The 14650-nt window shown below is 43.0% G+C and overlaps 1 protein-coding gene across 3 annotated transcripts in view; it reads left to right on the top strand.

Moving 5' to 3' along the window:
- Positions 1 to 14650, top strand: part of LOC118417916 (neuropilin and tolloid-like protein 2) — a 74041-nt gene that overhangs the window by 39325 nt on the left and 20066 nt on the right. For all 3 annotated transcript variants that reach the window (XM_035823677.1, XM_035823678.1, XM_035823679.1), the window contains one exon: positions 4793 to 4843. In XM_035823677.1, coding sequence (XP_035679570.1) covers positions 4793 to 4843 — 51 coding nt within the window. The remainder of the gene's footprint in view (positions 1 to 4792; positions 4844 to 14650) is intronic.

Genomic DNA, 14650 nt, shown 5'->3' with positions numbered 1-14650 from the left:
CAACCTGGCGTGAATAATTGATGTCGGATCAGGCAGAGCATTAGCTGATATCATCCTCACTAGGCGGAAGTGTCCTGTCTTAGGAGCAGGGATAAGAAACGACGCTGTTGTGAAAGAAACATGAGAGACTTTCAGGTGAAGGGTCTAAGCTGTGGTAAAAATTTCCCTCGGGGCATATGTTGGCTCTAGAGCCGAGGCGCTGGTCTGGAAACAGTCCGGCAATCAGGCTAAGGTCCCTCCGGCTAAGGAAGTGTTTACAGAGAGATGCATCGGGTGGTCCTGATGTGAATCAAACTAATTAGCCGGATGGGTGGGTCTCTGGGGACAGTGTGAGGAGGACGGCGATCTGTGATTTCATGGGTCGCTTCAGTGGCAGCAGTGCCATACGGGTGAAATGACGGCTGATTGGCTCCTCCAACCACAGCACAAGTGGGCAAACGGTGTTCGTATACGTTTGCCAAATATTTTATATATCTTAACTTGTGACAACTGTTACAATGCAAAAAGAGGTAAATACAGAAAAGATTACGTTGCTATTAGAATTTGAAAATATACTGAAAACTACGGTAGCCTACCCGATTAGAATAAGACTTACTCACGGCAACCTAAACTTGCTTATCAAGCGGACTACGGAGATGGTTGTACTTTTTCTTGCGTCAAAAAATCTATTCTATTCCCACAAAAAGACCCACATGTATGGAGAAACGGGGTGAGTATATGTATATATAGCTTACAATGGAGTTCCCCGTGAGCAAAACTAGGTTATCATTTGATGACATTTACCAGAAGCGGCGGCGCGGTATGTATCATGGGATCAACACATCGAAGATACTTTAAAGATTAACAGATAAGCTGTACGGTCCTCTTCTCTCACGTGTATCTACAGGTGGTGTAGATTGGGCGATGTGCCGACGATAAGTGACGCACACGCATGTGCTCAGGGAGTGAAACCCGCCCTTTTGTTGGATTTTAACCCGGGGGAAAGTGGGCAATTAGTATATCCACATCGGGGAAAGGGAGGCGACTTTCCAGTGGGGTCAGCTCACAAAGCGGAAGGGGTCAAGTAAATCTATTGCACAGCACAGTGGGCATCCAACCGGGACGTATGTGAGGAACAGTTATGAATTTGATATCAGTCCGGTCCGAACGAACTGGAATATTAAGAGAGACGTGAAGAGATTTGGTGATGACCACACATGCAGTTTCCAGTCTGGTGTTTGCAAGAGAGGCTGGGCTTTCTGTCGCCTGCATTGTTTCAAACTTATACCATCTTTATAGTTTATTGATTAGACAACAATCATCCAAGGAATTGCGCACTTAGGCGTTAGAAATACTGTACGGATTACCCAAATGATACGTGCATGTTACAGATTAAACTATCACAACACAAAGAAACGCTGTTGTTAAGTTGCAAAATTGATCAAGCATGGGATGATGACAAACAAATTTTGATCTTACATGATTAACCTAAAGAATGAGATACATGATACTAGATAACCACTGGCTTGTAGTGGGGGATCTGAACTTGGTTGTCTACTAAAATATGGGACTGGGATCATTTGCAACGATTCTCATTTTTGTCTCTGACGTATACAGGAAAATGACTAGGTGTATACTTCGTCATCAAGCGAAAGAGATTTATTTTTGCGAAAGCAATTCAGACTTGGTGATCTCTCCTACTCCCATGTGATTTATCACTCATGGCAACAGCAAAGTGTCCGGAACGTATTGCGTTTGATTATGACGGACTGTGTTTAGGAACGATGGAATTGAAGTCGGTGACCTTGTCAACACGCGTTAGCAGTGGTGAAGGTCATCATATCTAGATCAAGATGGCGTCGGGAAACGGCGGTTAGATTGGTGGTCTCTAAAAATGATTCCTGGACCACTACGTCAAACACCAATTTCCTGCTTGTCAGATGCATCTTTCTTCGCCTTGTGTTTATCAAAGCCTCCGTGGCGCCAACGTAGCAGTACCTACTATTGTCTGGTACTTGATCATTATCGTTAGACCTGGGACGTACATTGTTCTGTTTAGAAGCGTCTCTAAAGATAAACGACGTTTTTAACAAACCGGGAGGCAATTGGTACAGCAACCCAGGCCAACCCTACATAGCAAATAATAAATGCTCGCTACTTGCCGAGAGACATTTCAACAAGTTGTCAATGTATCATCTAATTGAGGTGAATGCTAGTTACAAATGTTCTGCGACGTTTAAGTGGCATAGGTCTACAATTACCTCCATTAAGTAATTGTCCAACATAATATTGTAAATGCATTTTAGTTCGCGGTGATCTTATGTTTGCGATTTTTTTGTTCCTGTGGTACTGAGAGACAAAGAAGTTCGCGATGGTTTTCAGTAGCATCCTTACCGAGTCACTAGTTTCCGCTTGGCTGTCCGTAAAGGCACCGGTGCTACCATTACTGTACAGTATGTTACAGTAGCGCCATCGTGAACTCAAAACTACCGCGAATACTCCATTTTCTCTCTACCGGGATATGTATCACCGCTAACTTAGAGACATTTACAGTAGTTTGAAGAGATTTGATTCTGATAAGGACTGTAAATCCTCATCAGGTGGAAGATAAATGTTCTTGCCCCTTGTGTCAGATAAAATCATACAAACATGTCGCAGGCGCGTCCCCAATAACGTATCAGGAGTGACTGAGGGATGTATATACTATCGATTGTATGTCAGGGTGGGATTAGAAGTAAGCATATACGGTAGGTCACAACTTAGGGAGGTCAGCTTTTCAAGGGTATTCATGTATTTCCTTCAAACAACAGGGATACATGTTTTGTCTACAGTGACGGAACTTAATGTAAAATAATACAATGTCATGCAATGCAATACAATACAATACAATTCAATACAATACAATTCAATACAATACAATGCAATACAGAATACAATGCAGAACAAGCTACGATACGTAAAGCATATTATGTATATGTAGGCCAGAAGTTATAAAGGTTCAAACTTCAAAGGCATCTATTTACTTTTGAACAACAGAAATAGGTATCTTGCCTGCATTCAGGGATCGTAATGTACTGCAATTATGCAATACAATGCAATGAAATGCAACACTATACAACACAACGGTGCATACATCATTTTATGAAAAAAGGTGTCAGAAAGAAGGAAGGAAGAAATAAAGGGACATTCCCTCCTCATTCAGGGGTTACCATCAAACACTCGTACGCACTTGAGGCACCGGTGCGACACTACGGGGTTCGTTTACTGTGGTACTGTTGTGTTATGTACTGACTTTTTATAATTTACATATTGCATAATACTATAGACAAGAAAATACACAAAATGTAAGAAAATTCGTTCTTTAGCTTTGAAATTCGTCGAGTAATTTTTCGATCCCCGCAGTGCCGCACCGGTGCCTCATGTGCAGTGAGATACAACCTTACTGAGGTCGAGGACACAGCCAGATCGGCATGAGGGACCACAAATGAAGATGTGATTTGCTGGGTGTCAAACTTCCTCGTTGTCTCTCACACCTGCTGCAAATCTTTACATGCGTTAATAAGCCGCCAAGGCGTGGGGGTTAGCTACACATGAAAGCTCTATGGTATCACTTCATTTTCTATTTCTCAACGAGACGATACCAAATACATTACTCGTCAAGTGAAAAAAAGACATTATCTGAATTTTTACTGAGAACGTTACATATATAACTATACATCAATATATCAACGGAGGCAGTGACTATGTAACTGTATATAGTTCCAAGCGACTGGCCTTGCTGACCGTGTTAATAGACATGCATCTGCAATCAGAGAGTACGTTATTTAACATCTAGAGTGCCGTCAAGGGGCTCCTTCACTGCACAGAAGGTCATGCAATTAAGCTGAGATACCATCTGCACTTACAACTGGCCTTATTTGCTGTGCAGGACTCACTAGTCACTGAAGTATATGGAAAGCCATAAAGTGGCTTCGCATATGTTATTGCTTCATATGAGACCGCTTTTGTCGAAATACGTCGTACGATTTTCACTAGGATCCAAGTTAGCATTACGGTAACAAATGAGGACCACATGTGTAGTCTCCAAGCAGACCCTACGGTGACTTAGAAATAGTATCAAAGCTGGCAAGTATAGCGCCGGTGCCCATTTGACTCCCTTTGGCCGGCTATACTCCTTTGCCAGCTTTGATATTATCTCTAAGGCACCGTAGGGTCTGCTTGGAGACTACACATGTGAGCGGCTATCTATGAATGCCCTCGATTTGCGTTCGTACGATAATCGCACGACGTATGTGACGGTCGACGGGACTCTTACGCTATATCTTCAGGGCGCGGTCAGATAGGTCGTGCGATCATCGTAGGTTCGCTAACGTCGGGCATTTTATGGACAGCCATGTACGTGTCCTGCAAAGTTCAACTGTCTTGGTTTGGTTCCATGTCGGTGGTTGGTTCTGTCACAGCCTGCTTGAAAATCCTATGGCATCAAAATCGTGCGACGATCGCACGACCTATGTGACCACGTGCTAAGGGACTATATCTGTCATTGAGGAACGTGCGCACGTTTCGTAGGATTTAGGGACAGGGTTGTGCCTACATGCCGGTCTGCCTTCAGCAAGATTTTGTGTATACAGGCGGGTGACGTTATGTACTATTTAATACTTCTGCCTTGCAATGTTAAGCATTCAGAACGCTCCCACACTCAAACATACATTAAGCACACCTGCTGGCAAAATTATTTCTCTAATAAAAATGCACTTGTAGCAAAATGAAAAATGAGCTGTTTACAAATAATTACGTGTGTTTCTTTCCGCAGGTTTCCTGCTGTGTCTGGTGACTTGGAGCATCCGCGGACAGCGGGGAAGCGGTGAGCCTCATTATTTCTGCATTAGCGTGTTGACGTGTTCGTGTAATTACACCAAAATGATGGAACACAATAATCACAATCAACAACAGGAAAACAAAACATCCCGGGTATGCAAAAATCACATACACATAAATTGAATGTTTATGATTAATAACTGCTTTACAAAGTACTTCTTTCCCTAGAGTTACCAGCTGCATGGAGAGGGTATTGCCAATTTTCATGATGATACTATGCTCAAGGGTACCATTGATATCGTTAGTATAAGTTTTATTGTTCCATTTGATGCTCAATGCACATAAATGCACATTATGTGTAATCAACCGGAAATGCAACACGATGCAAATCGGTCAGCTATCTTCTTAGTTCAAACCTACTGACATATAAGGTTCTCCCAAATCAATACCAACAGACAGTTTGACTGAGCAGTTATCAGACTGTTGCAAACAGACGATGAAAAAGTAATACAGTCGACGTCCCCTGGCTCCTATTAACTCTACCAAGGTGAAGGCGAACATTTCTCTGGCAGCACAGGTCCTGGTGAAGGGCATAGGCAATTTATTTGGCCCATATGTGGTCCCTGAAGACAACTCTTACCAAGGGCAAGTATTAAGTAAGGTTCTCAATCAGGGTTCAGCATTCGTAAACTTTGTATGTAAAGGTTGCCTCGTTTGTGTCAGTAAAAGTGGCCATTGTCATAGACAGCACGTTTCCTTGCTGTATCATTAGCAGGGCATACTTTTACATGGAGGGGTTGATAGCCATCCCCCTTAAACGTGCTTTTGATGCACCTCTTCGAACACGGGACACCGATTGAACGTCCCTTCCGAAAAACAGATGCAGCCCCAGTCGAGATGCCCTTTCCGGGATTGAACCAGGGTCTCCCAATAACCATCTAGTTGGAGCCAGGAGCTAAACTGTTTGGATACGCTACATGTTGAGCTACAGGGACATCTATGTGAACATATACTATGAATACATGAATTAGTACTAATCGCTGGCATACATATTAACAGGAGGAACGTAAAACACTAGGGAGCCGACAGCTTGGAAGACACAGGTAGCACGACTCGGGAACATTTCAGGCGATGTTAAAAGAACACTAAGCGGCTTTGTAGACTAATAGATGAGGCCAGAGGTTTATAAATGAAGAAAGGTCATATGTATTGTTGAAAAGGCAGGCTCTAATCTCTAATGTACATCAGATAGATCTTTACTTTGCGTGCTGAAGTAGGCTAAATTATACGAAAGGCAATTTCGCGTATCATTACGAAAAGCTGACGCTGTTAACATGCTATCCAGCCCCTTGATTGTCCTGTTAGGGTGCTATTTGCACAGAAGAATTGGATAATGTTTCCACCAGAAATGAAACGTTGACCTTACGAATGTCCTAACGGGCCCATTACAGCATTAGACTGCAGTGCATTTCTTTTATCTGTATAAATCGCGAGAGCCTTAGACGTGATCATTGGCTACCTAACAGATTTAATCAGTGAACATGTACATTAGGATCTGTCACGCCTGGCAGTGTTGAGTTTGGATCCTGAGAACTAATGGGCATGGAAATTTGTAATCATCAACAAGCTCGCTGATGACTTCTACGTGACAACCGCAAAATTCATTGGCATGTCTACAGTGTAACTCATCGGGGATGGCTTTCGAGGGGGACTAACGTCATCCGCCATTTAATAATTTCCCTTTCTGGGGGTTTTCAATTTATTGTTGAATTTATTCAAATGAATGAAATGATGGCACAGACGGAAAAAGCAAATATTAGCACGTGGGGAAAAATTAATTGCTTAAAAACCAAGACAATCATCATCTATTGTAGACACAAGGGATAGTGAACAATTCAATTAATAGAGGCCCGATCAAAGGTTGTTTAACAATGAATTCATTTGGTCACAATAAGTATTTATGCCGTAAATAATAGAATATTACTGAAATAAGAACACAGCAATAATATTGATCCAACGTGTACAGAGCTTCCCTCAATTCTATTCGTTGGTGCTTGTTACGTTAAATGGCAGACTGTTTCTTTATTCCCCTTCGTACTGTTATGCATTTATTTCCAATCTAGCTTCAACCAAAGACAAAATTGCAACCATACCATACGCATTCTGAAAATAGCTCACATCACAACCTGGCAGTAAGCTGGTCATTTGTTAAACAAAAGCGTACAGATACCAATGAGTGTTTGTAAAATGCCTTGCCTCGATGAATATTTGTGATACGTTGCTGCCGGAACTGGTAAATATTTCTCATCCAGGAAGCTTAAGAAGTCACACACGTTGTCATACCTTTCCATTCTAGTGACAATTTGCCCTTTTTAAGCTTCAATGCTCCGGTTGATTTGCTGCTGTGTGATATATATGTCTACGCCAAAACGTATCAGAATTGTACACATTAGCACTATATTAACACTGTATTCACGACTAACACCATGATATTATAGGATTTCATCACATGATTTCGCTGCTGATCTCTAAATGGATTGTATGCTCCGGGGGATGGGCAGTATCATTTGTAACTTGGTTTCCAGCCTATCGTGGATTGGGCTGGCACTTTGCAAATCGTGGCACAAAAACTCTCCTCCGCTCCGGTCAACTTTGGCCGTTAGTGCTTTTACTGGTAAGTAGCCATCCAACGTTGACCCTGGCGGCGGACAGCTCCTAGAGATCCGAAGAGCGTCCGCTCAACCCACGGTAAACTAGATGCCAGATCACTTTACGCCAAACTTCTACACACTGTAGCGTCTGGCTGTGCTAATGTTCTCTGGACATGATCGCTCCATTAACTCCCAAATATCTTTCCTATGAAACATGCATACGGTTACGGATGCTCGGAGCGATACCATCTTGCCAGAGAGCGTTTTTAACAACTCCTTCTTATCGCACGAGTCAGCTTCCACGTACTCTTCGCTACGCCTCGGTAGTTTCTGGTCGTTGAATGCAAATATAACCGACTCTGTTTGAAGCTTGCAATCAGGAAAGTTTGGTTTGTGCCATGAATAACACATGCTCTATGTTAAACTTTTGTCAGGGGCCCCCTCTCCGAGCACTTGAGGCCATACACCTCTATTAACTTGAGAAAATCATTCCTATTGCCAGAACTACCAACAAAGGAGCTCAGGATTCTTTTTACCGTGAAAATTAGTCCAATAGGACTCAGGGATATTTTCTGTCACCATGGAAATGGATCATTACAATCTCCTAACCGTGGTAACAGACAGTCCTCATTGGTCTATGTTAGCACACATGCATAAATCAACAGAATTACGATGTTTCAAATCCTGCTGACTCAGAGATGTCCATCAAGCTTCTAGGCGTCTGGCTAGTGGAAGGACTACTAGACACGAGATTTGTTTGCAGAAAAAGTTCTGTACATACCGCAGGATAACGTTAACGCTATGTGCACTTGGCCCGTTAAATAGCTAAAAGGACTCCCTTTTTACTCAACCGTAAAAGATGTTAACGGGAGGAGGGAGTTATGCATGCGGGTACTTTATTGCTAGCACTGTGTACAATTATGTAGGAAAATTGTTCTACCACTTAACGCATTGTTATCAGTGTAGATATGATCGTTATCGGTTCTCTGGTCATTTGGATTCATGCAGTATTCATGGCTTTCCTCGTAGAGAGGTAATTAGGGTCACCCTGTGCTGTTCAAGATACTACTCTGTTTTTGGATGGGCGTTTTAAATCAAGAATGTTGTATAACAGAACCTGCATGGGTTACATTCATAGTACCTTCCTTGTCTACGGATTGAGAGGTTCTTTTTTCCCAAGAGTCGTTTTTTACGTGCATTTTCAGGTCTCAATTCAAAATTCTGTGTATGCGTATGCGTGTATTTTACTCACATTTTACCTACATTTTCATATTCAGTAGGCAGGTATGGGAACACATACTATTTGTGCTACTTTCATGCGATATCACGATCAGGAATACACAATGTCTTACGCACTTCAGCACCATGGCCTAATCCATGGTGACTGTGATTTCACGGTTTAAGGGAAGATGGCTGGATGACACCAGTCCAGGATTTGGCAAATTGAATGCAAACAGTTGAACGTAAAATCTCATGCCAATACCCGTCCAATCTTCTCACCTCGGAACGTCAAAAGTTAAGTCACGAATCGTAGAATATCATAGATTTTTGCAGATCCTGACAATAAAGAATATAGATTTTCCTGAAAGCCTTTTAAACCGTTGAAGTTGAGGACCTGGTCTGAAATGATGGATTAAGAGTGACCCTATGTGGTGTTACTATTGGCATTCACGCCGTTTCCTTCAATTGCCAGCATCACGAAGCCTGTGGCAGTTGCAATAATGACTCCCAGAGGGGAAAATTAAGGTTGACCGGGTCAAACTGTAGCACGCAGTAGAAATCTAAAATCATTTTGGCAAATAAAAAGACCTCGCCATTTTTCTCAACCCTAACCATAGACCGATCATGACTGTATGGGCATGTCCATCACAATTAGCACTTCAACCAATGAGAGAATAACAATTAGCTGTTCGTATGCGTGGCTGCAAGTCCGTCAAATATTTTCATGTTTATGTTTTGCATGTCTACGATTTGATGGACACCCTTGTGGGTGGGGCTATGGGATCGGTTGTTGAGCTGGGACGGTGCCGTAAAATGACTTAAAGTCCACCCGTCTCCTCTCAATGCCACTTTTCGAAAGTACTGGCACTTATTTGGGCTTACTTGGGACGTCATTTCACACTTTCCTTACTCCTTGTCGTGCCCCAAAAGTACCTTCTTTAATTGCCTGTCTATAGCGTTGTGCCGGGTTTATCTGGGAGAGAAATGGCTTGTCGCGTCTAGGTGAAAGGTTCCCCGCCAGCATAACGACCTACATCTGCAAGGTCGGCAGTCTCCACCAAGTCTTAACGGGGCAGAAAATTGTCTGTAGAATTGGAAATCTGCTTATCTAACGTCAGGTGCAAAATCTGTGCTATCGAGAAGTGTAAAGTCAATCATTAAGAATCTTGTTTATAGTAACCACCTGTGTACCAGGTCCCCCAGTGGTTTTCTTTGACAAGTATTTTATATCTTGGGCATCGGATACAAAATACGAAGCCAATGTGCTAAGCGATATGCACTGTTTATGTGTATAGATGTTCTAACAGATAAGTCTGAAAACGCAGGTGTGTGGAGAATCTTTGCCAGGCGAACACCCTTCCAAAATCCATTTCCCTATTCCCCGCTAGTTTCGTCAGCGCTGTGCAGTGGTGCAGTCCCAAGGGGCGCCCGTCCGTCACCATATCCCTGTCAGCATCGATCAGCCGTTTTCCATCTCTCTTACCCTCAAACTAATTTTACGAAGCTGCAGTTTGCCAATATCTCTTCCCACCACCTTTCTCCCAATCCTTCGGCTTCCACACAGAGCCCAAACAAGAAATCGAAGCTCTCATAGCTCCGTGAAATATTCAAAATTTTTTTGAATTTCCTAATGCCATGGCCTTAGCCATACAACCATAAAGCTATACAACACTTCCCTTCTTCCCTTAATCAAGGGGTCATTTGTTTGGGACGGCTGGTCAGCTATCCATGGACTTTCAGGAATGGTGGTACCTCTGTGGTACGGCTAGTGGGCGCCAGAATCAACATGTTTCTTCAGGACCTCAATAACTACCTACAAGCCAAAAAAAATCATAAAATGCATCCAAGGATCTTGAGTTTTAGGTGCAGACACATAAACCGAACCAAAAACAGTACCCACGTATGAGCTGAACCTCCTTCCTGGAGGTAATTAGTTATTCTGCTCGTCCCGATCACATATTACCTGATGACCATCAATCTGCCGGTACCGGGTCAGGTCCCTGTGTGAGGATGACGCAGATGAATCATCCCTCCAGCTGATGAGAGATCCGTCTTGCACCAACCTCCATGCCTTTAACCACCCTCACCTTCCTGACACGGAAGTTATTGGATTTCTGGTTGAGGATATCTTTGGACGGACATGCATCACGTTTCTACATGCCGTCAGGACTGTCTGGGAAATACACATCACATGTCATCTCATTACGTGTGATATTGCAAATATGCTATAACGACGGACGCTTAGCGCTACATCCAGGTGATAAGTGCAGCCCTATGCCATATAACTGGGAAGGTCGTGCCTGTGATCATTAAACTGTAATCAGTTTAGTTTTACATACGTCAAATTAGCTCATGTCCTATTTCTATCATTAGGGTTGCAGTGTAATGTAAAGGTAGTCTTGGTAAGGTATGATTATCCTAACAGCACAGAGATAGGTTATATAATATATACATAGGATGCCCCCTAGGGACAATTTCCATGCAACAGGTCATAGTTCACAAGATGACTATTGGTTATTTGATTTAAACAGTTGATGAAATATACGGGGTGCGGTTTATGTTGACATGACTTTGAAACAGGGATGTAACGACCTTTCTGGTTCTCCACTGTTGAACATTCAAAGTTGAATTGTATCGTGTGTTTTTTCAAAACGTTACCACGTTAGTACGCTACTTAACGCTTGGCCACCGACGATATTCTAATGTATGGAGCGTGACCAGGAGATGATGGCTTAATGCAGCAGCATTGATTAAGTGATCCTCGCCTCATTAGTTGAGTGGTTTCACATTTGACGTTCATCAGGCTTCTTCACGTCAGGCCAGAAGCGGAGGTTTCTACCCTTCGCCTGGCGAAGGTCAGAGATTATTTAATTGAAAACTCGCTCGAGGATTCTGTGTTACCGGAACGATAGCTACATACACAATCGCTGATGTAAAACTGCTTGAGCTGAAAGAACCTCCCCCCATCCGATTTGTAAGACACGTGTAGATCATTTTTATCGTTAACATTTAGAGATTTTTGAAAGTCTTAATCCTCCCCTCGTTTGTCGGTGGCCTTTTAAGAGCGTTGTAGGTAGCCTTTGTAGTCTTAATTTTACTCTCCAAGCAGAGGTTGGAAAGGTGGGAATGCCGATCGAAAAAAAAACGGATGAAAGGAAAAGGTCAGGATTTTTTCCACCCGCCTCTGCTTGGAGAGTAGCCATATTACCCCTTTCTGACACCCCTTCCGGAATGTAGTACGCTAAAGTCCATAGATAGTTGGACTGAGCGAGGTCATCGACCTCAATTGGGAACCCGGTGGCTGGGGATTGTTGAGCATCAATCTTTCATTGTGTGGAGCGCCTCATCGCGTGGTTCTTCAAAACGTTGTTATGTACCACTGATCTTTTGTCTTTTTATAGCACAATATGCTGACAGCCTCCATAGTTAAAAGTTTCCGCGCCTTAGGCAGTGTCAAAAAATAAGTGCCAATCAGAAGTTCCCCCAACTATTTCACCATCCGATGTATTTGAAATGTTGGGGTCACGATTTTCGGACTTGTGCCCTTTGTAGTTACTCGGGGAACAAAAAAATCGATGTGTCCCTGGAGCTGTCTACCGAATTACAGGAGACAGCAGATTCCCGTGGGGTGAGAGTAGCGCTACAGAGATTTGCTTCATCCCGAGATTGGGGTCAAAAGTCGCTGAAGTTGTCAAGGCAGGAGATGGTGAAGCGACTTTAAACTTTACGTATCACCTGTAACTTTAGTAACTTGGACTAGATATAGACTCAGACTACGACTCCCATTTCTAGCAACGTACGATGACTCTCTGATATACAGGAAAAGACAGCTGCTGTTGGGCCTTTTTTTACCTCAAGGAAAACCAACTTAAATGATAATAGTTTCTTGCTTGTTAACGAACCGAAAGATGTGAGAGGGAGACAATTAGATTAAGGGATTGGCGAAGACGTAGTTATATCATTGGAGTATAGATAGCTCTAACACACTATGACAGGACTTCTGAAATCACAGTACAACTTGGTCGGGCAACCGCCCGGCGTAGGCAGCCACCTCCAGTCGCCTTAAAACTGCTCCGTTCACTTTTACATAGCTAACCCACCCTGTCCGCAGTCCGCACCCTGTCCCTTGAGTGGCTGCTGAACCCACCAGCTTTGACTGTATACGTTTTCCTCTGGCTGGATTGGGTAGCACTATCATATATACACTCATACCTAACACTAACATGTACACACTCACATCTAACACTAACATGTACACACTACCATCTAGCACTAGCATGTATACATTTACATCTAGCACCAGCATGTATGCACTACGATCTAGCACTTGCATGTATACACTCACATCTAGCATCAGCATGTATACACTCACATTCTAGCACCAGCATGTATACACTCACATCTAGCACCAGCATGTATACCCTCACATCTAGAACCAGCATGTATACCCTCACATCTAGCACCAGCATGTATACACTAACATCTAGCACCAGCATGTATACACGCACATCTAGCACCAGCATGTATACACTCATATCTAGCACCAGCATGTATACATCTGGCACCAGCATGTATACCCTCACATCTAGCATCAGCATGTATACACTCACATCTAGCACCAGCATGTATACACTCAAATCTAGCACCAGCATGTATACCCTCACATCTAGCACCAGCATGTATACACTCACATCTAGCACCAGCATGTATACACTCAAATCTAGCACCAGCATGTATACACTAACGTTCCACTGCGATGCGGTGAAGCTTCATCAGCCCCCAGTAGAGGGGAGTTGAGTTGAGTGATGCCAGGGCCAGCGGCTATTCTCACGAGTGCCCTCAATTACAGCCGCCCATTATGGATTCCTCTGCTTTCATTTTACCCAGTAATCCAGGTGTTAGCCCGGTGTCGTCACCTCTGTCTGGGGGCGGACAGTTAACGACCAGTTTCCCGGGCATGCAGGATGTGTGCATCTCTGTCTAGCTTTCCGACGGAGACACGTTGTCAGGAAGTTTACATGCCGGCATGTGTCAGGAACTCACCCTGAAACCTTCGTAATAACGGAAATCTTGTCATCATTTTGTGTTTTGAGATATCTTAATCATTTGGTATGGTAATCATTTGATGTTTGCTTGCCTTTCTTACATTGTGGCAGCATGCAAGGCGGTAGTGGTGTAATAGGATACTTGAAGAATTGGAGGTATCGTTTGGCTCGGTTCCAATGGTGTTGTAGTTGAGATCCTGATGACATTACTGTGTCTGGTGCGTACTACACAATATGATATTACTGTATGTGTGTACTACATACACACATACAGAAATGGTATGTTGTAAGGCACCGTGTTAGTGGTATCCACTTAAAGCTTCACGGTCATAACGATCTTCAGCATACTTTAGCAGTTTTTGTTTCCGTTTAATCTGCACTTCCTTGTAATTTCTTTATTAGGATAAAAACAGGGAGATGGATCTAAATTCTACATGGTCATGTCTTATTCCTGATACTACGCGTACAGGGAAGAGAAATAGCCTGTACATACTCGTATGATTAGGTTGAACGAACTGAACATGACGAATACCGAAGTACACGTACACGTAGGAACGCTTGAGTGCAACTCCTCAGGAGGTCCTCTATCACTGCAGACACAGTCCTGCGCCAGGCAGATGGTTTATTCATCCATTCTGAACCTTTGTGCTTAACAACAAGACCTGCATTAGTATCTTAAACATAAAAAAGCTGTGGAAAAAGACCACAGCTCAGCGACACTTAGATTTTTCATAGCTGCATGAATTTAGCGACTCCATTTTAAGAAGCAGCTGCAAATTGTCCATGAAGTTTATACCTCCTCATTTCGCGTAGAGTGACATAGGAAAGCCACATGAATCGTTTTGCTTTGAACCGGTAAATGTCTACATCTTGCTGCATGTATTGATCAATGTAGAAACCGGTTTCTTGGCTTTTCTAAAAACCTTCTATATCCAG

The sequence above is a fragment of the Branchiostoma floridae genome, chromosome 6 (genome assembly GCF_000003815.2).
Source record: "Branchiostoma floridae strain S238N-H82 chromosome 6, Bfl_VNyyK, whole genome shotgun sequence".
Classification (NCBI taxonomy): Eukaryota; Metazoa; Chordata; class Leptocardii; order Amphioxiformes; family Branchiostomatidae; genus Branchiostoma; species Branchiostoma floridae.
Note: the sequence above shows the minus strand (reverse complement) of the source record. Positions and strands in the feature narration are given on the sequence as shown.